This window comes from Porites lutea, chromosome 1, assembly GCF_958299795.1.
Source record: "Porites lutea chromosome 1, jaPorLute2.1, whole genome shotgun sequence".
NCBI lineage: Eukaryota > Metazoa > Cnidaria > Anthozoa > Scleractinia > Poritidae > Porites > Porites lutea.
The window spans coordinates 43,783,953-43,811,541 of NC_133201.1; the positions used below are offsets into that span (position 1 = coordinate 43,783,953).

At 39.2% G+C, this 27,589-nt stretch overlaps 1 protein-coding gene and 1 long non-coding RNA gene across 3 annotated transcripts in view; both read right to left on the reverse strand.

Moving 5' to 3' along the window:
- Positions 1-11,350: 11,350 nt before the first annotated feature.
- Positions 11,351-22,206, reverse strand: LOC140951967 (uncharacterized). 2 transcript variants are annotated; one of them, XR_012167326.1, is made up of 3 exons: positions 21,823-22,206; positions 16,310-16,362; positions 11,351-11,759 (listed from the first exon to the last, which is right to left on the reverse strand). It is a non-coding gene; the product is annotated as an uncharacterized lncRNA (long non-coding RNA). The 2 variants fall into 2 exon arrangements; XR_012167325.1 differs by lacking the exon at positions 21,823-22,206 and having other exon boundaries at positions 16,310-16,712.
- A 2,990-nt stretch (positions 22,207-25,196) lies between these two features.
- Positions 25,197-27,589, reverse strand: part of LOC140930208 (uncharacterized) — a 21,743-nt gene continuing 19,350 nt past the window's right edge. The window contains exon 4 of the mRNA XM_073379874.1: positions 25,197-27,589. This exon is cut by the window's right edge and continues 1,497 nt beyond it. Coding sequence (XP_073235975.1) covers positions 25,197-27,589 — 2,393 coding nt within the window.

The following is a 27,589-nucleotide window of genomic DNA, read 5'->3' on the forward strand; positions in this document are numbered from 1 at the left end:
CCTTAGGTGTCTAACAGATCAGGGGAGGGGGAGGTAAAGATTTGTTCGTGTTACACTGATTCTTCTATAATGAGTTCGAAGATGTGCAGGCACCTACGCAAGGTCAATGGCATGATGCAGAACTGACTGTAAAGTGGCACTTAATTGATCAGTTGCTCTCTCCTATGCGCTCGTACTGTGTGCTCGGTTATTTATTACTTGAACCACACTGATCACCCACCCAACGCTCCATTTTTGCACGCTGTATCGCCACACAAAAGCAAGCAGCTAGCAAGCAGAGCTGTACTAGCTGGCAATGATGCTCGTTTATTTTCAGCACTAGAGTAAACTTAGTAAAACAAGACGGTCCAAAAATCTATAAATATCGAGGCCGCAATCGCTAGTTAAGACCGTGGTAGGACGCCTTTACTTTCCATGTGCCTTACACTGGCCTTATACAGCATATTGCAATACAATTATACAACGCATTAGGATATTTCCAAACTGACAGAAACCAGGACAAACAGAGGAAGGGGGAGAGGTGTCGAACCACTACCAACAACCAAAAAGAACAACGCAAACAATAATATCTGACCCTAGGCCCGGCCCGAGGCGGGGGTTGGTGGGGGAGGTGAGAGTTGAAGTTACCGAGATGATAAAGGGATTGCTTTTTTGTTTCGAAATTTTTCATCACGGGATTTCTTTGGGGATAGGAAAATTTGGAAAATATAAATATCTATAGACATTTTTGGTAGCTTGATTTAAGTAGGAATTTCAAAGGGTATTCAAAACAATCTGATTGGTGTAGTACCGCACACGTACAATGCTGGCCTCGCAGTTCAGACTGTCAGATGAGAAAAAGTAAAATTCAGCGAATGGTACGATAAATAAACCAACCACAAACATTTACTGATCCTGACATTGATCCTTCACCGAAAAAATTCAAGGCTTGGAGAAATTAGGGCTTGAAAATTTGGGGGGTTAATTTTCGATCCTAAGATTTCTTAGGTTTCGTCGGGAATCCGACAAGTCTGGTAAAACTACACGGTAATAAAGAAAAAAAAGCTTCAGATTGTCGGTTCATTCAAATGGCATATCTACAAAATGTAAGATAGAAATGGATTTTTTTTTGGAACTCAAAAAAAAAGTCGGTGTCGTGTTTGCGTAACGGCAATCGAGTCTAGAACGGCCCTTTCAAGTTGCGCGTGACTTGTCGAGCAAGCGGGAGTGTCGTTGTACTGTAGTTTGCATGTCTCGATTTCATTGTGGGAATGAAGTCAAACATGTACACAAGGTACAAACAAACAAATTGTAGACCTGATTATCTACCGGACAAGATAGATAGTTGGTGTAGATTTTGAAAACTTCGCTGTTTCGTGATAAGAACTTGACCCAAATGTTCACATTAGCGAGGCGAGTTCAACTACTGCACCCGAAGGCCAGAGAAATAGTTCTTTACGGCTGACAAAATGGCATGGAACTTTCCACCTAATGTATATGAAGCATCTATGTATCACTGTGGGACTTGAGATTGCCTAAATTAAACGTATTTTGGCTGAAACAATTGTTGGAGGAATGATTTGTGTCGCGCCGAACCTCTTACTGTCGAGTCAGAAAGGTCAAATTACTCTCAAGTCCTCTGTGAATTTTACGTTCCGAAAAATTCATTTCACAAGTAGCCCAGAGTTTTGAAAGCATATTTTGAAAGCTTAGAGATTACTTTTTAACGTGGAATGTCTTTTTCTGTTAGAAATCATGTATCGAATGTGATTTTAGGCCTTTGAATTCTGACAATATTTTGCTCGCGTAAAAGCCTTAAAAATTTGGAAATATTTAAAAATCCATAAAATATTCCAGTTGCGATCAATTCAAGAAAATGACCACTAGGTATGTGTATTAACCCCCTTTTAATACGAGAAGAAGCTGCATTGTCTCAAGATCCTGATGCAGGCTACACAGGCTAACGCTTTCCATTTCATTTGAGTAAGTTTGACAAATATTTTTGTCGAAAATGAACGGACAAATGCAGAGTAAGTTGGGTAAACAGAATATATTTAATTTCAACGCACATGTAGCAGAAAGTTGGTTGTATTAAGCCGTAGTTGTCCGATTACTCATTTTCTTCCAACAATCCTTTGGGTAGGAACAACGTTTCAGTTAAGAGGTAGTTTGTCAGCTCTCTTCCACTTTTTGTGCGTTTACGTTCACAAATGTGTTAGCCTATCATTTTAGCATTAAATTTGACCAACATTTTGTGGAGCGATTTCTACGGTCACGATTGCCTTCAAACTTGCAGACATAAAACTAGAGAGCTCTGAGGCTTATTTGCTGAAGTTAGGGAAAAATCTGTCGTGGGATTTTGAACTTATTTCCATTTTTCGTAAAATGAGGTTTTAAATATATGCCGATATCTCAAAAGTTTTTAAACCTATAAGAAAATAAATAATATTTTCTTAAAGTTCCATCATTATTTATTAAGGATGCAAAAAATCGTAGAAATCGGTTGAATCTTTCATTCTGAAAAACGCAAATCAAAAACATAACCAACACGCATATAAATAGGAACGGGCCACCTTAACCGAATTCAAGGACTTTTCAAGACGACCAGTATTACAATTCAAGACCTTTTTAAGATTGTACGAACCATGTATACGAAAATAAATCAAGCCAAGGAGCCTCAATTATATGTATCTTTCCTTTTGAACTTCATTCAACACACATGGAAATTTTTTTCCAACAAAACAACACATGAAAGGCTGTGACAATGGCGGGAAAACACACGCCTCCGGGACCAGAATTAACGCCACCCAGCCTAGTCCCTAGGCGTTCTCGGCTCGGTCAATCCTGGACTCTACCGTGAGCTGTGACGTCACCGAGAGATACACGCCTGTACCGTTGCACTTATGTCCTATCTTGTGAACATGTCCTCTGACGTAATGTGATATGCAAGCCAATCAGGTCGCCCGATCTATCGTGGTAGTCGCGGCATAGGACTGGAAAAGAACCTCCGTTGCAGTTTGGTCTTCGAGCAAAATTTGCAAGTTAAGCGGGTCGGGGACGGTAGTAAAATTTGTCTTGCAAGGTTAAGTAAACATGGCGGCCGAATCAACAACACAATTTCGGATTTTAAGGCTGCGAAGGAGAGTATATTTAATGTCGTTTTGGCATTTTACATTAAGAATTCGAAAAAAACAATACCGGCTGTGGGTCGTTAAAGTTAAATTTCACGTTTTTACATGTTATAAAAATATGAAGAGCGGATTGTGCCGTTTCTACTCCGTCTCTCATTTTCGTATCGATCAACTTAATTTTTAGCCCATATCCGTTAAGATAGCTAAGACTTGGCGGAGAGGACAAGTCAAATCGCAAAATATTTTCACCATCTAAGTCCATATACAGATACTCTGCATCTTATGAATATTGTGAACTCGAACAAAAAGCGAACCGGCTTACGAAAATATGACACTAATTGATTCTGTTCATTATGCAAATAAAGCGTTCAAAGACAGGTCTTTACTGGTGATCTCTTGAGCATAAAATGCGTAAGTTCGCTGATTGTGTTGTATTCTTGATTGGCGCAGGAAACAGTTAGTGTTTCCGTTTTTAATATGAAGGCTGAACGGTTGTAAAATCACTAGTTTTTCTAGAAAGGTGTGTGACTTTCGGTGATTGATTGGTAGGACACAGATTGAGTTAACGCAAAATGTGACTTCTTTCCACAGTCCACAGTTTGAGATAACTCAAATCCTGGCCTGAAAAGCGAAGCCTATAAATAGTCCACGATCTGGGAACCACATTTCGCGCTGTCGCAAAATACTGACTATTCAGGGGAACCCGACGATAATTTTCTGTAAAATAGCTGTTCATAGAGCAAATATTGCCTAGAATTTTCTATCACTTGAGGAGGGCTAAAAATTTGTTACAAAATACGAAACCTAAAATTTTCGGATTCGAAAATATGATGGAGAGAGGAACCAGAAAAATTCTAACTTTCGTAATACGTTAATCTGCATCTTAAATTTTCGGGAAAATACCGTAAAATTCCGAAATTAAGCCCCTCCAAATATAAGCCCTCACATTTGTAACGCAAAAAATCCTCCGTAAAATCGTCCCTCCGGATATAAGCCCTCCCGGGCGTCTTGAATTTGGAAATCGCCCTCAAATACAAAACAAAACAAAGCAAAAATATATAATTTTTTGTCTTTGCCAAAGATCCATCACAAGCCCCAAATGATTGCAGTCAGAAAGTGTCACAGTTTATTTCTGTTTGCGTAGTTTTACTCCTCACTCTTGGCTTGGATTTCTTCGGTCCATATAGACAAAGTATACTTGGACTACTTGCATGGCTGTGTTTTAGAAAGGTCTAAGTCCTCAAGACGAGTTTCAGTTAAAACTTTCTGCAAATTACTGACATAAATTTCCTTCTAACTATAAGCTAGCCCCCTCGATTTTGAGACGCAAATTTCGCTCCAAGTATAAGCCTAGCCGATTTTAAAACGCAAATTTCCCTCCGAATATAAGCCCCTCAAAAAGGGCCTTTGAAAAATATAAGCTCCGCTGATTATTTTTGGAATTTTACGGTAATATAGTACTGAAGCCCTTGCAAATCTATTTGTACTCTGGGTAGCCTAAAAAGAGCGGTTTTCAATGTATTTGGGAGGACACCGTCGTTGGGTTCCCCTGTTTATTTGGAAGGACACGGAACGACTTATCTAAAAATGTGACTCCTTACGTTCGACACGGTTTGCGATATTTTTTTGGCGCAAACCTTGGTCTTAAAACCTAGAACACAGATTGAGTTAACGCAAAATACGTCACAATTACCAGACCACATTATGCGTTAGCGCAAACCTTGGTCCCTGTAAAGTGCTCCTTTTTTTGCCAGCAATGACTTTCTGACGCCGATCGGGTCAATTGACTGGACGTGATTTTTGAGCTGAGAACAGAAGAGTTAAACACCCCGTATTTTGCAATAACGCAAAGTGTGGTATCGAAACAGCACCATAGTTTGAAATGTCGCAAAATAAGACTTTGCAAGAGGCCCATCTTTTGAAACGCATATGTTATTTCAAATGATGTCTTTGTACAGTGCAGTTGGTCGAAACGAAAAGGGTTATACCATTGTAGGAGTACGTTCATTGGTTGTAGATGAGGTTAATCGGCAAATCTCACTGTTTTAAATCACAGACGGTTTAATTTGCACTGTGATGTCATTGATGTTCTAAAGGTTGGTGAATGTCCTGTCAACCATGGCCATAACTTGGAAGTCTCTACTTTTTTGGACTAGTATCTTTCTCTGAATCCTGACTGCCAAACTTACATAACTTTTGCTGGGTGTATGCTGATGACCTTTCAGAACCCCTACCCCATTATTATACTATCTATTCTGAGGACCCTATAGAAGCCATCTTATCCACTTTTTGACAAATGTAATTTACACGATCACAATATATGTAGCCACTTTCTTTCTATGCATCTACCTTATAAAGTCAACTTTTCAACCGCGCGTCTTCCGTTGAATTCCTACTCAAAAATGTGCGACACCATTATAATGTTCAACATCATTATAGCTAATCTAGACGTGAAAATGCGACCTCGCCCAGCAGCACATCCCCATCAGCAAGAACAGAAAACAAGGAAATACTGTATATAAGTTATGTTTCAATTCGCGCGAAACATAATCGAAAATGATGCTTAAAAAAAACTGATCTTTTTCCTCATCGAGTTTTTCTGTTGAAGGTAGAGGGTGGCTGTACACAGGTTACTGCCAAAACTGAAACAGCTAAACACATTGTTTTGTTGATTACTTATGATGCACCTATGACTACAGGAATTACTTGCGTTTCTATAGCCACATTTGTTCAAGCTTACTTTTAGTACGGTGTTCTTAATTAGTTAATTCCATCTCGATGCATTGTTGGAAGTTTTTCAGTCAGAGGACCTATCTTCGTCATCGACAATAAAAAATGCTTTATTTTTTCTTTATAACAATGTCACGTCGATTGTCACATATTTTTCTGTCATTTCAGCACCATTAGATCAGGGACCACACGAGGTTCAATCTCAACTGGTACCCAAATTTTCACATGCTTTCTTTTTGTCAACTCATTTATGAGTTTTTGCTAAACATTTGATTAACCTTTGTCAAATTCGCCATTTTGGGCAAAAATTTGCCTTTTTCGAAAAATAAGTAATTGTCAAGGTAGCCTTTTTTTGTTATCTCATTAGAATTTTGTTCAAACCTGTCCTGTTATATTCTTCCCAAATTTGCCATTTTCGCCAAAATTTGCCATCCCTGTAAAAATCTCTAATTACCAACGGGCCATTTTTCGCCTTCTCATTTGGCAAGCCATTCATTACTTCTTGCCAAATTCGCTATTTTCGCCAAATTTGTCATTTTTGTAAAAATCGCTAACAGTCAACATGCCTAGTTTGTCATTTCATTTAATTTTTGGCAAACCTTAAATTTATTGTTGCCAAATTTACCATTTCTGTTATAATCGCCATTTGTCAAGATGCCCCTTTTTGTCATCTCTTTTGTCAAACCTTAGATAACTTCTTGCCAAATTTGTTATTTTCCTAAAAATCGCCAGCTGTCAACATGCCACGTTTTGTCATCTGATTTGAATATTTGGCCAAACTCTTGATTAATTTTTGGCATACTCGCCACTGCATTTTTTTCACCGACGAAATTTGCCTTTATTGCCTATATTTGCCATTTTCTTATTAATAACGCGTTTTGTACAAGATGCCCGTTTTTGCCGTCTCATTTAAACTTTGCCAAACCTTTGATGGATTTTTCCAAACATTCATTGATTTCGCAAAAAACGGCATTTTCGTAAAAACCCACAATTAACGACATCCTTCTTTTGTCATCTTGTTCAAACTTTTTGCCAAACCTTTGATAAGTTGTTGCCAAATTCGCCATTTTAGCCAAAGTTGCTATTCTTGCTAATTATCAACAGGCAATTTTCCCAGTCCTTTGATGAATCCTTGCCGACTTCGCGAACATTTGTCATTTTTGTAAAACTCACAATTATCGACGTGCCTCCTTTGTCATCTCATTTGGATTTTGGCAAACCTTAAATGAAATGTTGCCCAATTTGCCATTTTTGTTATAATCGCCACTTGTCAAGATGCCCCTTTTTGTCATCTCTTTGTAAATTTTTGTCAAACCTTTGATAACTTCTTGCCAAATTCGCCATCGTCGCAAAATTTGTCATTGTCCTAAAAATCGCCAGCTTTCAACATGCCCCTTTTTGTCATCTCATTTGAATATTTGGCCAAACCCTTGATGATATTTTTGGCACACTCGCCATATTTGTCGAAATCTGCCTTTTCTCAATATTCGCCTCTTTGTCACCTCAAATGAGGTTTTGCCAGACCGTTGATGGATTCTTGCCCAATTCCCCATTTTCTCAAATTTGCCATTTTTGTGTAAATCGCCAACTGTCAATATGCCTGTTTTGTTGTTTCATTGTCTCAGTCCTTGCCAAATTCGCTGGTTTCGCAAAATATGTCATTTTCGTAAAACCCACAATTAGCGACATGCCTCTTTTGTCATCTTGTTTTAATTTTTGCCAAACCTTAAATAAATTTTTGCCAAATTTGTCATTTTCGTAAAATCGCTATTTGTCAAGATGTCCTTTTTTGTCACCTTATTTGAATATTTGGCCAAACCCTTGATGAATGTTTGGCACACTCGCCATTTTTGCCGAAATTTGCCGTTCTCGCCTACATTTGCCATTTTCTTATTGTAATAGCCATTTGTCAAGATTCCCCTCTTTGACACCTCAATTGAGGTTTTGCCAAACCTTTGATGGATTCTTGCCCAATTCCCCGTTTTCTTAAATTTGCCATTTTCGCGAAAATCGCCAACTGTCAATATGCCTCTTTTGTTATCTCATTTAATTTTTTTGACAGACCTTTAATGATTCCTTTGCCAAATTCGCGAATTTTGCAAAATGTGTCATTTTCGTAAATCTCACAATTATCGACATGCCTCTTTTGTCATCCTGCTCAAGTTTTTGCCAAACTTTTTAAAAGTTTTTGCCAAATTTATAAACTTTATAAAATTGTCATTTGTCAAGGTACCCCTTTGTAATTGGCCAAATCCTTGAACACTCCATTTTTACCCAATTTTTTTCCTCTTTCGCCTACATTTGCCATTTTCTTTTTATAATCACCATTTGTCAAGATCTCCCTCTTTGTAACCTCATTTGATTTTTTGCCAAACCTTTGATGGATTCTTGCCCAATTCCCCATTTTCTCAATTTGCTAATTTCGTGAAATCGCAAACTGTCAATATTGCTGGTTTGCACTCGCCGTCACGGCGGCCATGCTGGTGCTCAAGAAAAAAAAGCATTTCTCTCCTCTCTGGGAACTTAACTCTATTTTCGTGTTAATACTTAAAGAAAAATACTATTGTATTGACCCCCCACATGGTAGCCTTGTCACGTGGTTGCAAACCAAGAAGGCCTCTTTTGTTGTCTCATTTAAAATTTTCGCCAGATCTTTGATGAATCCAAATTGGCCAATTTCGAAAAATTTGTCATTTTCGTAAAACCCACAATTATTGACATGCCTGTTTTGTCATCTTGTTTTAATTTTTGCCAAACCTATAAATTCTTGCCAAGTAAATCGCCATTTGTCCAGATGCCCTTTTTTGTCATCTTATGTGAATATTTGGCAAGAGACTTTTTGGCATACTCACCATTTTTGCCGAAATTTCTCTCTTTCGCCCAAAATTTGCCATTTTCTTATAATCGCCATTTGTCAAGATTTCCCTCTTTGTCACCTCATTTGAGGTTTTGCAAAACCTTTGATAGATTCTTGCCCATTTCCCCATTTTCTCCAATTTGCCATTCTCGCGAAAATCGCCAACTGCCAATGGGCCTCTTCTGTTCTCATTTAAATTTTTTGCCTGACCCTTTGATGAATCCTTAATTGCCAAATTTGCCAATTTCGCAAATGTCATTTTCGTAAGACCCCCAATTATCGACATGCCTCTTATAAATTCTTGTCAAATTTGCCCTTTTCGTAAACAAAGAAAAGGTAAAAAAGCTAAAAGGGAGAACTCGCCATTTTCACATCTTCTATAATAGACCTTGTTTTGCATAAGCAGTCCTTCATTTCTTTTGAGACGACTGTCCAGGGGAAATTAAGTGTAAGGGGAGTGGAGGGCAAGCAAGGCGTGTGGGAGATGTGCAAATGGCGGATGAAGAGTAAAAAATCACGTTTCCTGCTCCACTTCCACATTTTCCATAATGCATGCACCTTATTTGCTCCCCAAAATTTTGCATAACCTCTGTTTTCAATTTCTTTGGGACGACTGCAATACCCAGGAGAAATGAAAACAAAGGTTATGCAAAATCTTCGGGGGCAAATAAGGTGCATTATGGGAAATGTGGAAGGGCGTATATTACATTGTTTTAAAAAAAACTAGTTTGCCTTCGTCTTCATGACTATGCACGTTTCCGATAATGTATGCCTTCCCTACTTTAAGAGATTCTTCCCAAAAAGAACTGAATTCGGTCCTTACTATACTACTTAAGTAAAGATGAACAGTTTTTGATTCAAACGCTAGGGCCGTTTGTTCCTAGTATAAACTGGGAAAGTCAATATTTAGGTCAGGTCACGTCACGATGCCTATTACCGCTAAGCCAATTAAGGCCTCGCTTATATGTAGAAACGTTGTCCGGGGTATAGGGGTCACTCTCCTTCTTAAGCCGCCCTGAGCGCCAACGTTTAATAAATTTACGCTCGGCTATAGGGGTGCCGCGCGTAGACCGCTCACCCTTTCGATCGTAGGGGGTCAACGTTTCTCCACACGAACACTTTGAACGCATGCGCGGTCGCTGCTTTAGACAATCAGAGCATGCGCGTGCGCTATTAGCTTGGGCAAAGGGGTCAGTTTTATTCTCAGATAATTGATCGCTAAAGGAAGAGAGAACCTTTTTCCCGGGACAATTATTCTTTATATAAATTGGGCCTATAAAGTCAGTGCTAACTTAGCTTCCCCACCAACCTACAGCCTGTGGTCAAGAAGAGTACGAGGGCATGCAGGGGGACCTATTTAAGAGTGGATGGACTCGTTATAAATACAATGGCCATCCACCACAGGCACTGTCAAACCCCCAGTTATAGATGAATATAAAAGCAGCTAGTTAACTATTACAAAACTGGCTCTGGGTCAGTCTTAATATAAAATCGTTCCTTTCTCATTCATGTTTTGATACCCTGTACCCTGAGAGAAAAGGAAGTGCAATAGAGATAACATTCCTCAGAGGCTTGCATCTATAGGCAAACATCCAGATACTGTAAATATGACAGGAGGACAATTGATTCAGGAAAAGTTCAAGATCTGTTCATTCAAAGAATGCTATTTTCTTTTAAATTTTCAGTTTATAGCTGAAAAAAAATATCTATGTGATACATTGTATGCCATTTTCCCAGTAAGTTAATACAATATGTTTGGTACGTGATTTCACCAGCCTTTGTGACGGTGCTACGTAGAAATAATAGCAACACATGCACAACCGCTGAAGAGACGTTATACAAAAAATACCAATTTATAAAATAAAATTGGACCATACTAATGAGCACTTAATTTTGCACATTTATTTTAGTTGCTTTATACCATGCACTGAAGACGAGGGAGAACCCCGCCTAAGATCTAAATTGAAGGAATCCATCCCAAGTATATAATGATAATAATAGTTCGTGTTTACAGTGTATTAGTTGGGCTGTCATTAAGAGCTGGGAGGCCGGGGATCTCATCCGGCTACTATGAATGTGGTCCCCAGCTACTTTCATACAAAAATAGAAGAAAAATAGAATCAAAAGAAATCCCTAGCCGTTTGATTCCCCGCCTACTTGTGGCATTTACCCGGCAACTTGAAATCTTAGTGACGACCCTGGAACTATTAGGTAACCTCAAACCTAGTTATTTATTTAACTTGGGCTTGGGTAACATTCCTATTGAATGAAATACAGGTAAGAACTTAAAAACTTACTTAGGTCCAGGTTTCCATGTAGGAGTTACCATAAATCATTATATAACACTTCCATATCTTTTATATCCTAGATGCCATGATAAACCGTAATAGGGAATTTTTTTATGGTTGACATTTATGGGTAGGATACAAATTTCAGAGTGAAATATGAGGAAAATGTCTCAAAAAAGTAAAAAATGCTAGCAAATAAAAAAGGAAAGCACTTAGCATTTGCCTTCCCAATTAGTACCATTTCATGTAAAGTCTCTTCCAGGATAAATGGTGAGGAGAGCAAATATCCCAGCCGTATGAATTCTTGCCTTAAGTTTGTTAATTATTTGACACTTGATTTAATAATGAACAATGAATGACCGAAATTTGAGGAATCACGCCCATAAATTTATTTTTCAGAAAAAATACCATCTTGAATTTGGAGCAATTTAATAAAAGTTGGTTAAAAAGTCAGGGTGTATCTTTGAAAATTACCTGACTCTTATGAGGAGCCCAACATTTAAGTAAAGATACAATTATTTTCCTTTTGACTGCCTACCATCGTACTGACAAGTACTAAACATTTACAGATCTTTACTATTTGATCCCTACCCTTATCCTCTTTCCTAATGTTAATATCAATACTACAAAACGTTGATTAACTGAACCAAATATCATGACGAAATTGTTTTCTCTTTCTAGTTCCTTAATTTGTGAAAATACTGTTCTGTGACAGGGTTCTGTCCATGGAAAACCTGACCTCTCTTCTGAATAGAGCATCTTTAGGTACAAAATCTGCAAAGATAATGGATCAATATTAGGACCTGTTGATACTTCATTTGGCTGTATGGGGTTGGTGGGCTGAAGCATTTGAGAATGGGGTACAAAAGTGACTTATCCACCTGTGGCTGAAAATTCCCACCTCTAGACCCACCACTAAATGTAGTAAACATGGAACTTGCATTTTGTGTTTGACAAAATCAAAATACCCAGCCTCTTACCTCCCTTCCCCATAACATAACTGTTAATGATAAGTTCCATGTGACACCAACTCTTTTACATTGCAAGTGACCACCTCCCATAATCAACAAGGGATCCAAAAACATCAAAATTTTCCAGTAGAGACCTATAAAAAGAACTCTCTGTAAGGTACGGCCTCTTGTAATATCCTACACTACTCTTGCAGTATGTGTGATGTTTCTGTGTGATGATTTTTTCTAACATAGCAGCCGTGAATTCAATATAATAGAGCAGAACTTATTTGACTATCAAGAAACCTCTCAAATTCATCTGAACTTGAGTTCCATTAAGAGAACAAAGGAAATAAAAAGCAATGGTCATCTTTCTGCCATTAGCCCTTCCAAGGGTTAAATTTTTTGCTACACTTGAATATGTTTTGTGGCAAAATAAGACCGAGTCTATAATAAAGGCGTTAATTGGTAAGGTGCGGTGGAAAACGCAGGCAGGAAAGCCTTGAACACGTAAGCAGGTACACAATGTCTGACACACTTCCACTTCAACTTTAACCAATTGCTGCTGAGTCAAAGTCACTATATGAGGAAACTGGGCTACTCAATTGGTCCTGAGAAGAAACCACATTCTTTGACGATACAGCAGGGTACTAAGGTTACACCCTTGCTCCTGTTATTTCGTTATTGTGCTCAACTACTTTCAGCATCTGTTCCTCGACAGCCTAAATAAGTGGGGTCTACCGAATCAGCCTAGTCAGAGCAGAAGACAACATATGCAAGATCTTACCAAGCTTGGATTTGCAGACGACCTAGCATTTGTAGCAGGACTAGAAGAGGTTGGTAGAACTTGCTGTCTACAAATTAATTTCATTAGGTGCTTCTACTTATCATTGGGCAGGGGGACACTGATGAAAAGCCTGACCTTGAGCACGATCAAAATCTGAGGAACCTCCTTGATCATTGCAGAGCGAGAAATATCAAGCTGAACAAGAAGAAGTTCCATTTGAAGTGCAGTGAAGTGTCATTCACCGGGCATGTAATGACAAGGAATGGGCTTAAAGCAGATCCTAAAAAAGTCAAAGCACTTATTAAGATGGACTGACCGGCAGAGATTCATTGGGCTTGTGAAGTATCGGTCTAAGTTCCTACAAGACCTATCAGAACTGTGTGAGCTACTGTGCCATCTAACACATAAGAAAGCTGAGTGATATTGGACTCACGAACAGGAAGATGGCTCTGAGAAAACTGAAGATGCTGTCTCCAAAGCACCAGTACTCAAGTACTTCAGTAAGAGTGACCCAAACGAAGGCTAAGGAGATGCATCTAGAGATGGACTTGGCTTTGTACTGATGCAGCTAGGCCAGCCAATGCAAGCAGAGCACCCACAATGGCAGAAAGGAAGTGCTCACAGATTTGAAAGGAATTGCTGGCCCAGGTCTTCGGCTCTTCGGCATAGAACACAACCACCACCATGTGTATGTTCGGAAAGTCATCCTCTGGACATATCACAAACTATTAGTCTCCATTTTGCAGAAGCCTCTGGTATCAGTTTTCAAGAGACTACAGCACCTACTGTTGCGGCTTCAACAATATGACTGTGAAATACGCCACAAGCCTGGCAAGGAGACACTGCTAGCTGATTCCCTGTCAAGAGCTTATTCGGAGGACTATGAGTGATCAGCCTCAAAATCAGAGGTGGAGTGCATAAATGCCACTCACTTCCTTCCTGTTCCAGACCACCAGCTTAACGAACTTCAGAGAGAGACGGCTTGTGATCCAACTCTACAGTTTGTAAAGAAAGCAGTCTTGGATGGCGTCCCAGATACAAAGGATGAACAACCAGCAGAGATTCACCAGTACTGTATTTCCTTGAATAATATTTCTTTTTTCGCACAAAAAGGGGGCAATTATTCAAAAGAAGGTGATTATTTGAGGGAGCCAATTATCTCAATATTGCTCACTGGAAGTCGTGTCCTAAATATTTTGTTTTATTTTTCCATTAAATCAAAAAATAATCATGCCAAATAAACTGATCATGGGCTTTTAAAGTGTTCCAAATTTAGTTCCTTGACTAATATTTTCAGAGCTTGAATTGTCACTGATCAGTTTTGCTGAATCTCATTGCACTTCAATTTGACAGGGGGGGGGGGGGATAAAAGGAAGAGAAGATGGTGAGAGGGGCAGGGGAGGGGCGATTATTCGAAGGAGGCGATTATTTTAAGTAAATCCGTCAAAGGGGGGTGTTAATTCGAGGGAGGCAATTAATCAAGGGACGGCTATTATTCTAGGAAATACAGTACTTTGAAATCTGAGATGAGCTCTCAGTACATGATGGTGTAATATTCAAGGGCCAGCGATGCATCATACTGCAGACCCTGAGGAAAAAGATCAAGCAGAAGCTACACGACTCCCATATCGAGTTGCTAGGCTGTTTATGCAGAGCACGGGAGACAGTATACTGGCCAGGCATGAATGCTGAAATCACTGACTACATCCAGAAATGTGACGTCTGTATGTCACTTCAGAGTAACCAGAGTAACTAGACCAAACAACCACTTAGCCAACATCAAGGCCGGCTGGGAGAAAGTTGCCACTGACATCTTCACTCTTGATGACAAGAGTTATCTCTGCACAGTACACTATTACTCTGGGTATTTCGAAATGGATTAGTTACACAGCAAAACAGAAACTGTCATCACAAAGAAACTTAAGAGACATTTTGTCACACATGGAGCCCCTAATGAATTGCTAAGTGGCCATTTGAGAACTTTTTGTGGTCATCTGGGACTGAGCATGTAACCAGCTCCCAGGGCTAACCGCAAAGCAATTGACGAGTAGAAAACACAGTTGAGACTGCAAAGAGCTTAATCAAGAAAGCCAAAACATCAGGAGCTGTTTTTTTCCTTCCCTGCTAAGCTGAAGAAACACCCCAATGGAGGGGCTTAACACCTCACCAGCTCAGCGCATGTTTGGGCGATGTACGCGAACCCACCTTCAAGCAGCTCTTGCCATTGGTGAAAGACGAGACAGTCAGAGTAATGCCACTTCCCCGTGATAAGAGCCAGACAGGGTTCAAAACAGAAATAGAAGAACTAGCAGATATGAGATCCTATGACGCAAAGACAGAAGATGGAAGAATTCTCCGCAGGAGCAGACAGCCATTCTACAGCTCACAACCTAGAGAGGCTCCTGTAGCCCTGCAACCCCCGGATTTGGCAGCCTCTCCAGAGAAACTCCATGGACTTCAGCCAATAGAGGGTCAGTCATTCCCAACAGTGCAAGCCGACCAAAACTCCAGTTGCACTATCTAGCAAGGCCCAACCTCTATGCATAACACTTAACAAGTCTCAGCCAGTTGAAAATAGGATCACTAGAGCTGTGGCCCGTTTCTTGAAAGTCCTGGTAACTTTTTCGGGCCCGAACTCAAATATTCAAATCAAAATAAAAAGAATAAGAGCACCGGTCCTGGACAGCAAACTACTTCATTTTGTTTCACTAAGTGATAGTTTTATCATGTTAGATGTAAAACTATTGAAACCTCTATCTTGCATGTAAACAACAAGAGCTTTAATTATTGGGGCATTTGAAAAACGGCCCCCAGGTTGGTTGTCAAAGCCACCTGGCTATTTAAAAGACTATGCTTGACTACACCTGATGATTGCAGGAGACAGTTGAAACATTGGGTTTTTTCTCTTTTTTTTTCTTGCTTAGACATTGAACACGTTGCCTTTTGAAACAGCTGACTTTGTTTGTTCAAAATGTTTTGCATTCAGTGCTTTGGCTGATGTTGTTGGGCTTTCACTAGTTATTAAGTGCCCATTGTGCAATGAATTTTTTTTTTATTTTCATTTTTTTTGTTAAAAGAAAGAAGGAAAGGTGTCATGGTAGGCCTGTAGTTGTAAGCCACTTGGCCTAAAAGACAGGTGGTTTTGTAGCAACTTTGAGGCGGCCATTAAAGACTGAGTTTGTCCTTATTAAGCCAGACTGCTATTGTTACACTAATCATAAAATTGTGCAGAGTCTCTGGGAGCTTTGATGTCGTTGAGAATTTAATGACAACAACTGTCCTCTGTAAAAAGTCAGTCTCCAGAAAAAATGCACAATTTTCTTCCTGGTAGACCTTCTTTGTTGCATGTGACCACATGGAAATTTTGCACAGTTTCCAAATACTTCTTGCACACAATCAGCAGCCACCAAGATCTTTTATTACGCTGGTACAAGATTCTGAGCGATAAATCATTTTACCATAACTTTATCTAGTAGTGAATGTTAGTATCCTTTGCTAATGTATTTTCATACACACCAACATTTACACAAAGGACAACATTTAACCACTAGTGCATTACAGGGAAAATACATATCAATAAAGCTTACCAGCTAATCCAAGCCTTTGTTCGCTTCTTTTAATCCCTGGTTTTCTTTCATGCCTGTACAAAAAATGAAAATAAAAAGAAAATATAACTCAAGAATTGTTTTTTTTGTCATTAACATTCTAAAATTCACGGACGAGAGAACTTTTATTACATGTACCTATACAGTTACAGAGAGTGTCTAGAAGTAGTATATACAAATGAACAAAGATAACTTCACGATAAATAATGACAAGATGTGAGTTTGTGATATCAGGACAAAGCAGCAACTGGCAGAAGTCTGTTTTTAATTCTGAACTTCAGAAGTATATTAAGAAGTATAAGAAGCCCATGTGTCTGGACTTTGTCGTTGAAGTTTGCTTTGTTGTGTGATTTGAATGTTTCCCCCTCCAGTCTCAACAACTTTATTCTTAGCGAATTGCACAGATCTCCTTTCTGATGGATTCTAGTTTTTTTTTCAGTTTGTTAGAGTTTCTTGAAGCTTTTAGTACAAGAAGTTGAGCACATACATTTTCTATTACATAAAGGTGCATGCACTAAAAAACTCCCTGATACATCTTTATCAAGAGAACATTGAAGCTAATTAATGGAATTTTCAAGAAAAAAATTGAGAGCAAGCTGAGAAAAATGCCCAGAAATTGTCAGAACAAATTTATTTGGTTTTCATCACTTTGTCCTATCATGTGGTGATCTCAGTGCTTGCACACGTTTTGGGCATACTGTACATACAGTACTCTTGTTGACTTTCATAGGCTGTGTTAACAAATGACAAAAATATCAAAATCCACTTATAAGAACCTGATGAAATTTGGCAGAATTGCTGTTAATACATGTATAATTCCACTTTACATAAAGGAAACAAAAAATTAAAGTTGCGTAAAAGAGTTTGTCACACTTAGTAGAGTAACATTGCTTTTATCTCACTACACAGTGCCCACAACTCTTAAGGCAGAAGTTTGGAAAAAATTAACATAATACCTCTCATTGTTGATTGGTTACATGTACCACATGAATAAAAAAATGGAAATCAGAAATGTTGATGTTGGGTACGCAGGCATTTTGTGGGAAGGGAGGATATACAAATCTCCTAAAAATACTGTGAGGGAGGCTAGGTTACAGAAACAAAATTTCACAATTTTTTTCAGAAAAAGCTGATAATAATAAAGGAATTTAATACTGGATATTAACCAGGGAAGGAGAGTGGATTCTATCTAACTCACCCATTGAAAAATCTACATTTTAGCATAATTCAGCTGTTAACGTGGTGCTCTAGCAGTGCGCTATTCTTCATAAAAAAGACCAAACCAAGCAGTGTAGATTCTTGTTGTACACTGTATGAGTACATTTGTGTAAGGTCTTCAGCCTGCACAGTTGTTACATTTGTACATTATTTAAAAATAATTGTTTGATATCAAAGTCCTTTTTATCTGCCTCTTTCACACTACCTATAATACACCTTGTTTACCCTTGTTTATCTGATACATAGTGACTCAAGGATCACATGTCTTGGATGGATATAGGAGCTGGCTGTACAGCATGACCGTTCACAAAATTGGTAACTCTAAGAATGGCAAAGTATACTGCCCCCACGAATAAGAACCTAGATTTTTCCAAGTTTTTTTTAAAAATTTATTTATTTGCATCACTGATTTACATTACTTACAAAGCATATAAATAAATGATTACATTGCCACTATACACTAATTACTTAAACAACCCAGATCTATAATACAGAGTAGCCAAAGTAACTTATTAAGTAGTTCTTGCATACTCATGCGCACCCACACACACACATGCACACACACGCACTACGCACATTTACTGATTATCCGCCCAGGAACATCAAAAGAGTCTCTAGAGAGTTAGCGTGATTGCTGTTCTCTGCACATCTCGACAAAGGAAATAAAGAGTAAAGATCATTTTCCCAGATAAATGCTCCCCATTTTGCATTGAATTTTCTTAAAATCCCAGTTTTAATGGCATAACGTCTTTCATAATCAAGACAATTTAGAATGGTTTGAAAAAAGAGTTCCCATGAAGGGTTAGGGCCTTTTTGTTTGGAGAAATAGATGTGATACCTCGTGATTGAAAGTGCATGATGGAAAAGCAGGTTTGTAGTATCGTTCACTGACCTATGCAAGACAAAACGGAGAATTCTTCGTTAAGAGAGCAAGAGCTGTTTTTCATCCAGTTACCAATTTCATTCCAAAAGGATTTAACCAAAGGACATTCTCAAAAGAGGTGCAAAAGAGTTTCCGAGCTTTCTTTGCAGAAACTGCATTGATCATTAGATTTGATTCCAGTCTTTAAAAGGAAACAGTTTGTTGCCAATTCTCTATGCAGAAATTTAAATTGAAAAACACGTAATTTAGATTCGTTGGTATATAGAAAAGCAAGGGTATATGACTTACTCCAATCAATCATGTCAAAGTCACAAGAGTTGCAGTCTGCCAGCCATTTTTCCTAACTTTTACAAGGGATAGAGGTGCTTTGGGTTAGACATGATTTGTAAGCTAGTTTACAGAAAGCTTCAGGGGGTAATAGGCTTCTGGTGTCGGTTTTAGCACCTTTCAAATTTTGTGGACAATGTTTTCGCGTTTTATATTCGAGACAGAGTTAGCCTAAAAAGGTTCTTATAGAAATGGTACATATATATGTGTAGTTAGCACAAGTTAAGGCTATTTAGGTTCTTAAGAAAAAAAATGCAATACAGCTTAAGAGTATATAGTGGGTCAGCTTATTATTAACTGGCTTGCCAAAAGGTGGGCCCAGTTCATAAAATGCCTTCAATTTTTTCTCCCGTGTGTATTTCTAGCAATTCCTGGTGGGGGTGTGACGTCTACTCTTCAAATCCTGACCCTAGACCTATTTCAGACCAATACCTATTAGGCAAATGTAAGGCAGTTCCCCTCCAGGATTTTCTGTTCACAAAATGTACGCTATCAATAATAAGTTAGTAGTTAATAATTATTATTAACTACTGACAAATCCGGGGGGGGGGGGGAGTATTCCTGAGACTTCATGGTGGGGGGCTGTCTTGTTTTGCTCTCCAAATCCTGACCCTAGACCTTATTTCAGATCAATACCTAAGAGACAAACGTAAGGGAAAACTCCCCCGAAAATTTTCATTGTTTTTAGTTATGGTGATAAACACTATAAATTATTAACTATAAAGCACATTAAGCAAAGGCAGCGATTAAATGAAGACGTGTTTGAAGCTAGCGTAATATGCTTTTTCATCGTCTCCTTCAAAAGATGCTATGATGAGTACCTTTTGTGGTTTTTCTTAGTATAATTTTTGTTGAAGTTTAAACCTTTTGATGAGTTTTTTCCCTTCCAAAATCTGATTGCAAATCTCTCTCTGTGTGTAGAGCTCTAGTGTGGGTGTGTGTCTGTGTACATCCATTGAAAAAAGATGTCTCTCAAGCTATCATTGGCACTTTTTTTCAGTGCATTTTACAAACGATGGTAGGATGGGTTCTTTGAGTTTGTCATTGCTTTATGTTGAAGTTTAAAACGTTTAAAATGTGACGACCAATGTCTCTTTTTATCTTACTGCAATTCTTGCTTTGCATATGAAATGCCATTCCTTGCTCATTCTAGATCACCACGTCCAAAAAAAAATTATATATATGTTTACTAGGACAGTTAGAAAGGCTTTAAATGCAATATCAAACAAAAATGAAACCTAAATTTAATTTGCTTTGTTAGTTTTAAGAACCAGAATTGAGAAATGTACTGCTCATTAATAGAGTTTTATGACCCATAGAACGACAATAATTTTTGGAATTTCTGGTTGGGTCAAATCAGTCCTGTAATACTGTCACACTTTATTTCGGGGGGCAGAGGGATTGGGGCAGGGGTGTGTGAAAATCATGCTTATTGTTACCTGCTTAGAATGGCTAACTTGCTTACTTTGATTCATAATGGTGGAATTTGAAAAGTTACAGCCTCGATTTAAAAATAGTAGTCATTTTTCTTGTTACGAAAGTCTTTCAAAAGGGTACAATGTTCAGATGAGTTTATGTTTAATTCTCTCATGAGATGCTATGTCACACAATGGTCATGCAGTGACAATGTGGTGGCCTCGACAGTTTGTACAGACACCCTCCAAAGAAAAAAATTTTCATACCAATTTAGAAGTTAAGTAAAAATGACAAGATAAGGAGCTAAAGCATTGACCTCATTGGCATATAAATTTCAGTTGGAGTGACAAGGCACCTATGTCTCCAAAGAAAATTCTAAATGCTGACTTATCTGATATTTACCTAAGTGTACAGAATTTTTTCCATAATTAGATAAGAACCTGTTTCAAATTTTAGGCTAAACAAGTTCTTATATACAGTATAGAAGGGGGGCTTAACTGGCTCATTTTCACCTAACAGGCTCTTAAAATCCAGGTTCTGAGTCATGGGGTTTTACTGTATGCCAAAAGTTTCTGTGCATGCTGCCTTAAGCAGGCCACAACATATTCAATGTGTGACTATGAAAAAATTAACCCCACTGGTATCAACACTTCTTTGCAGGTTAACATTTTAACTGTAGTATTGAAATAGCCCACCTTCTAGAGGCTCTGATAGGGCAAAATTCTAATAAGCAACCTTGCCTTGAAACAGTGACAGATGACTAAGTGACACCAAACACAGTTAACGATGGGCTGAATACAGAAATGCAAAAACGTGAAACTATATTAATTGAAAGTATTTGAAATTTAGTCTAGGGACATATGTGCCCTCACATCCACAAAAAGACCTCTTTCTACATTTGTATATATTGGAATTCAGCATGATAGTACTGTAGCTTTCATACTAAATTTTAAAATACAAAATCCCTTGACGGACATCTTGCTACACCATAAATTGGACAGCTAGAGCTGGTCCCTACTTCACTCTACTTCCTTTATATGATTCTCTAAAAGACGGACCTCTTTAAGACAGACCCTTTTTTCTGATCCCAGAGGTGTCCATAGAGAGTTGACAAAATAAAAAATTGAAAGCAGGCTAAACTGTGCTCACATTTCTCGCAGACTTTTGATCCAAAAAAGACTAACAGCATCATCTTCCAAATCAAAAGCAAAAAAAAAACACATCCACATTGAATTTCCACATTATTATTCTTAGCTACTTTCAGGGAATCATGCAGTCTGCTGCATGAATGACTGCACTAATCCCTAAATTTGCTAATTTGAGGGCCCTCATGATACAGGAAACTCTTCAGCCTAAACTTTGAAATAGGTTATTATTTTCTAAATCAACTGTTTATATATTATTTTCTATAGGAAGACTTCAAAATCCCCATGAACAATGCTTCAGTTTTTTCTTGTTACGGTCATTTTTACAAGCCCGGTTCGGTAAGTAAGCAGTAACTTAACTTACAATTTGCAGCAAAATCAAAAAAGCTCACAACTTCACGATCTATAAAAACAAGACTAGAGCTAGCCTAGCTTGAGCTTATCTGTACCATGACTCTAATTCTTATTTAAAAACGCCTTTGAAAGTACTGCAAATAACACCTTACCTCAGAAGCTCGAAAATACATTCTTGTTGCTACTGTCCTTCTTCGAACTCTCTGATTGTTCTTTCATCCTTGTCCCAGGCTTTCTAGCTCTCCAACATATGAAAATATGCGTTGACCGAGGAAAGTTTCGAACAAACGTCAAACTTCTGTAAAATTCTCCAAAAACCCATCAGGGAAAACGCTCCAAAACTGTTTCATACGCAAGTCTTCCACACGATCAGGACACTGAAACGAACAAAACTCATACTACAGCCCTCCCCTAGTTGGGAAGTCACATGAAGAAGACACGATCACAACGCACTTTGATTGGAAGAAATAAAACCCCATTCTATTGGTTGATAGGTGAGAGGACCAAACTGCAACGGAGGACACAACTGCAACGCTACACACGCCGAGAAGTTCTCTCGCCCGCTCTTTCCCAGACTTCGCGCGCACAACGGGGCAAGAGAGAACGCCTAGGGACCAGAATTAACGCCACCTACATCACACAAAATGTTTCTTTTCGAAACACGTTTCAATCTCCCACTGTTTTTCTTTGAAATTGTTACTCTATCTTCGTGAATTGTGACTCCCCTTTAAAAAGGCGATTTAAATAATCCCTCTTTCAAAAAAGAGAAAGAAAACTTGCCTTGCAGTCACAAAGAGTCCCGGAAAGCCACATTCACCACGGTTGCAAACGACAGTCCTAGAACAGATTTCGGGCCGTGTCGAGTCCAAATCAGTTTTTGCTGTGGCTAGAATAAGAGACAAAAATGCCGCAGGGTTCGCAAAAAAGCCAGATTCAGCGTATTGTACGTCAAACTATTTAAGATGACTCATCTGAGGTTACGGAGGAAGTCACTTTGACTACAGAAATTTTCGGTGACAAAATAGTTTTTTCCTTACCTTTTTCAAAAGAAATACAATCTATATTAACTGCAAACGTTGTAAACCTGATTTAAACCACCTAAATTGAAGAATTTTTCATGTGTGTACACGTAAAGGCTAAACTATAATAAATATCTGTTAGGGGTTTCTTCCGAGTCGACGGAGACGGCTTTTCTAGCGAGAGGACTCCAAGACTCTGACAAAGCTTTGATACTTTTCTTCCTTTTAATTACTGACGGCAACACAAACTTCTTCAGCTCTGCTTCTTACAACAGCTAATCACTCCCTACTAACCATCCAACTGTACATCTTATATAAGCATAACACAGGTACGTTTAGGCTTGCTGACCATGAGAGTTACGATCGCTATTCCGAATGACTCTAACGAATTCCCCGTTGTTAACAGAAGTGGAATAAACAATTCTACAACAAAACCAATGAAAGCTTGACAGCTAAATCCACGAGGCTATACCTTAAACCAAAACGGGAACTCTGATGTAGGTAACAATCAAGGTCAGCAATGGCCCCAAAACGTACCCACTAAAAAACTGACAATCAAACCTCAAGCTTGATAACACTTCTGTCGACAAAGCCATTAAAAAGGTAATAACACTCGAAAAACCTGTTAAAACATAACGAAACTTAAATCACGAGAAGAACAAAGAACAAACGGAACTGTCATCAAAAAACCTTATGACAATGATGTCAAAAACAACCACAAAACTACTTCATAACATGCCTCCGTTCTCAGAAAAAGCATCGTCCTCGATGCTCAGGAGAACGACAAATAGAAAATACCAAAATAAACATGAAGAATCAAGCTCAAAATTGAGTGTTGTCTCAAAAATCGCCAAACATTTATAAACTTATGTTATGAAAAATAAAGTCGACCCCTAATTAACAAACGGGCGACCTTCAGGTTCAGCAAATAATCCACAAATCGCCATTAGCTAATACCCATAGCCCAGCGAGGTTTTAACTGAGATCTTTGGCTGCATCTTGAGCCGAAGCGGAATGAGTCACTAAATAGTCATAAGCACTTTGAGAGAACTCAGCGACACAACCACATTTAAACATCACTTTAAGGTTCTTCTGCGTGTTTTTTTAAACAATCAATGCAAATCAGGTGGTCGCATGACCCAATCAAAGATTACGGATGTCTTCGTCTTAAAGCACTTTATACAAATCCATTTGGCTAGTCTATGAATGACACGCCAAGCATCCATTTAACCTAGAAAGTTAACAAAAACAACTATAACAAAATTAAAAAGGAAGCTCGAACGAGAACTCAGTCTTGCTCCAAATCCCTTAAACGATCATCAACTAAACAACGAAGGCAAGCAAGATTTGGTGCCAACATTAAATCTTCAAAAACAAAAATTTCTTCCTATTCGTTCGACGCACAAAACATAAGGTCTCGTGCCAGACACAGATAGCCTGACAACTTCAAAGCAAACAACACCTCTAGGAACTGGTTTTCCCTAAACGAAAGACAATAATTTGGCGGAAAAGTACAGCGAAACACTTCAGAAAGAAAACGCTCACTCGCCATAAAATAAGAACAAATCTGAATAACCTCAACGACATTGTCAACCCCCCAAATCAAACTACGACCAGTACCAGAAAAGAAACCTAAAAACAAGTCAATAGACTGCCACGAGAAAAGACAATCCATCTGAAAGAGAGGGGGTAATTGTCTTGGAAAACAACTATTACGCTAATGTTTGAATGATGCCTAACGCCCACTAACTGTAGCTAACCGAATAGAACCAACCTCATCTAAGAACCTAGAAAAATTAATTAACGGCAATACGATTATGTAATACATCGTCAAACTGCTACAATATCCAGCAAAGTTTAGTTCCTTATACTGGGACAGTGTTCCAAAATAGTTCTGCTACTGCAACCTTTTCTTTGACTTCAGAGGGAGTCCTTTTCTTCACAGGTTTCGCACAACGATGATAGGTTTTATGTTGACGGCTTGAAGGTTCAGGTTCAGGTAATGGCTGAGGAGGAAGCTGGAGTGGGCTGTCGTGGGAGCGAGGAACTGAATATCTGAATATACAGCGACAAAGAACACAAAACACGATGAAATTGGTTATAGACAGGTCAAGAGCGGTGAAAGCAACTTACTCGTCGTCGGAGGAGTCAAACGTTTCCTCAATCTGGTCAATAAGACCACCTGCCTTTCGCCTTACAGCACTAAGCTGATTATCGCCGATTTGAAAATTTTCCTCGAGGTCATTAATCAACGTACGGTTAATTTTAACAGGAGGCGGGATCGCAAGAGACTCGTGATGCAACTGTAATAGAGTTAAGTCTTCTGAACTCTGGTCCCATTGAACATAAGTAATCGTAGAGGTTGAAAACACAGGTAGTGACACTAAACGACGCTCGGGACAAGTGGCTAAGCTGGCCTTCATACCAACAAAGCTAACGTAGCATGGAAAATTGTACACCGCCAAGGTAGACACAGACAGGCCACCGGTATTTAAAGTTAATTTGTGTTAATTTGACTCTATCGCGGAAGTGATCTCTTCCCGCGTTGTGTCCCAATTTTCTGATTTCACGGCCCTGTAAACGACCATAAAGAGGTTTGGAAGCTCCTTCAGAAAAGTGAACTCCTGCAATAGGAGTTGCCGGACAGCTGGATTAGAAATCTCCGACACGTGAGCGTAAGCGTTTCTGATGAATCGCACCAGATCGACTGCTGATGTCGTCAAATAATTCCTGCGTCCTCTTGATGCGGTTGTCAGCGTACGGTAAAGTGACGGGAAACGATTATCCCATGGTGTAGTAAGGAACGTTGGATCTAAGATATTCATGATTTGATGTCGAACTGGGGACACGCAGTTAGTGGCAATTTCACGTTGATTGCCTGTTGCACAAAGGAATCGAATCTTTTTTTCGTTCGACCAAAAAAAAGGGTGTTTGAGAGTGTCCGATGCCATTGGCCGGTCACAGGTCCCTGCTAACAGTTGTTCAAGTACATCCCTTGCTTCTTCTGAAAGATCGCCACTCAACGTTTTGGAATCATTCCTAATGTTCTGCTCCAGGGCACTGTAATAGGCCAAGCTGTCGCGTTTGTCCATGATTCCTTCCTCAAATGGGTGTTTTCTGTCGGCCACAATGTAGTGCATGAGTAGGCCACAAGCAAACATGTCAGACGCAAAGGTATGCTGCAAAGGCCCAGTTGAAACCAGCAGTTCGCGAGCCATCCAGCATCTGGTACCTCCTAGAGAACTAGACCCAGTTGAATGCTCAGCGCCGAGATTCTTAGAAAGCCCAAAGTCAGAAATCTTTAAGCAAGGCAAAGCATTGTGACATTTGTAAAGAATATTGCTGGGCTTCAAATCACGGTGTAGGATATTATTCTCTTGGAGGTACTTCATTCCAAGTAACAGATCCGTCCAAAGTTTAAGAAGTAGGTCACTGTTAAGGCTTTGGTGCAAAAGGCCATCCAGGTTGCCTTCCATTAGCTCCAACACGATCCATGTGGAGTCCGTCTCTCTAATGAAGTCGTGGTACTTCACAACATAAGGGCACTCTGAGAGCTGCAACAGGTTTTGTACTTCTCTATCTTCTTGCCGTGTTCGTAAAGGGTATTTTTGCACGATCCGCTTTAGAGCTACCTCTCGTCCGTCGCGTACGTTAACACCAGCAAAGACGCAGCCAAACGAACCCGAGCCAATTTCTCTTTCATGATAGACGTAGTCTGTCACAAACTGGCAATTCTGTCTTCTGACCACCTCGAAAAGTTTCCCACGGTGCGTTTGTGAAGAAGAATTCCATGGAAAAAATGGAAGTGGTTGTCGAAGAATCGGCCTTCTACGAACAGCTTTCAAGAGGCCTGTCTTGTCAAACCATGCAATATCTTGTACGGTTCTACCAGCATTGTTTTTCACGTTACATCGGGCTCGATAGGCGCGGAGTACAGGAATATATCTCCAGCAAGGTTCCTTCATTCTCCTGGGACCAGGAAGGTGAGTGATCTTCCTACTTAAGATGTGTAACGCAGTGTCACCACTCCTGTTTCTTGCATTCACGTTTACTCCTCTTTGAAGTAAATAGTCTATCAGAGGTGTGATCCTGGAATCATTGTAACTACAGAGTTTATGCACGAGGGTATTGTCGGAACCATCTTTTTTAACAACGTTTTCTTTGTTGTACTTGAAGGTTTCTTCAACAAAAGATTTCAGTTCAGTAAATCTTCCTTTCTCCATAAGGATTCCAAACGCGCATTTTCCGTCTCTGTCTTCCTTCCATGGATCCATTCCAAAGGGCACACCATTCGACCATTTGCTTAGTGTTTCGTCAGGGTTGGCCTCCGTCATTCGGCAGATAAGGGAAGTACGACCACAATCGTCAAGAGAATTCGGATTTGCTTTACACTCCAAAAGAAACTGTGCCATTTCCCAAGATTTTGCCAAATGCAATGGAGCCTTATCTTGATCATTTCTGCTATTAACTTTGCTTCCATGGTCGATTAGAGTTTTGGCTACGCTCACCACTTGAGGGTTGCATGTTTTGTGATCTGCCAACAAATGAAGGGGAGTGTTGCCCGCATTGTCTCTTAATATCACCAACTGCTTGTTTTGGATTAAGAGGAAGTTCATTTGTTTATTGGACTGACTAATCGCCATTTGCGACAGTTCCATCATCATATCCGCTGAATATGACCCCTCCAACTTCTCCATGATTCGCTTGGTGCGCTCTACTAGCAGATGTACGACAGATTTACCGTCTTTGTTCTTTGCCTTAACATCAGCATCTGATTGACAGAGGAGTTCCAAGACTTTCACACTAGATTCGCTAGTCAACATGTCTTCAATACAAAAGTCGTGGTCATCCAAACGCTGAGGCGAGACAGCATAGAGAAGAGGTGTCTCGGCATATTTGT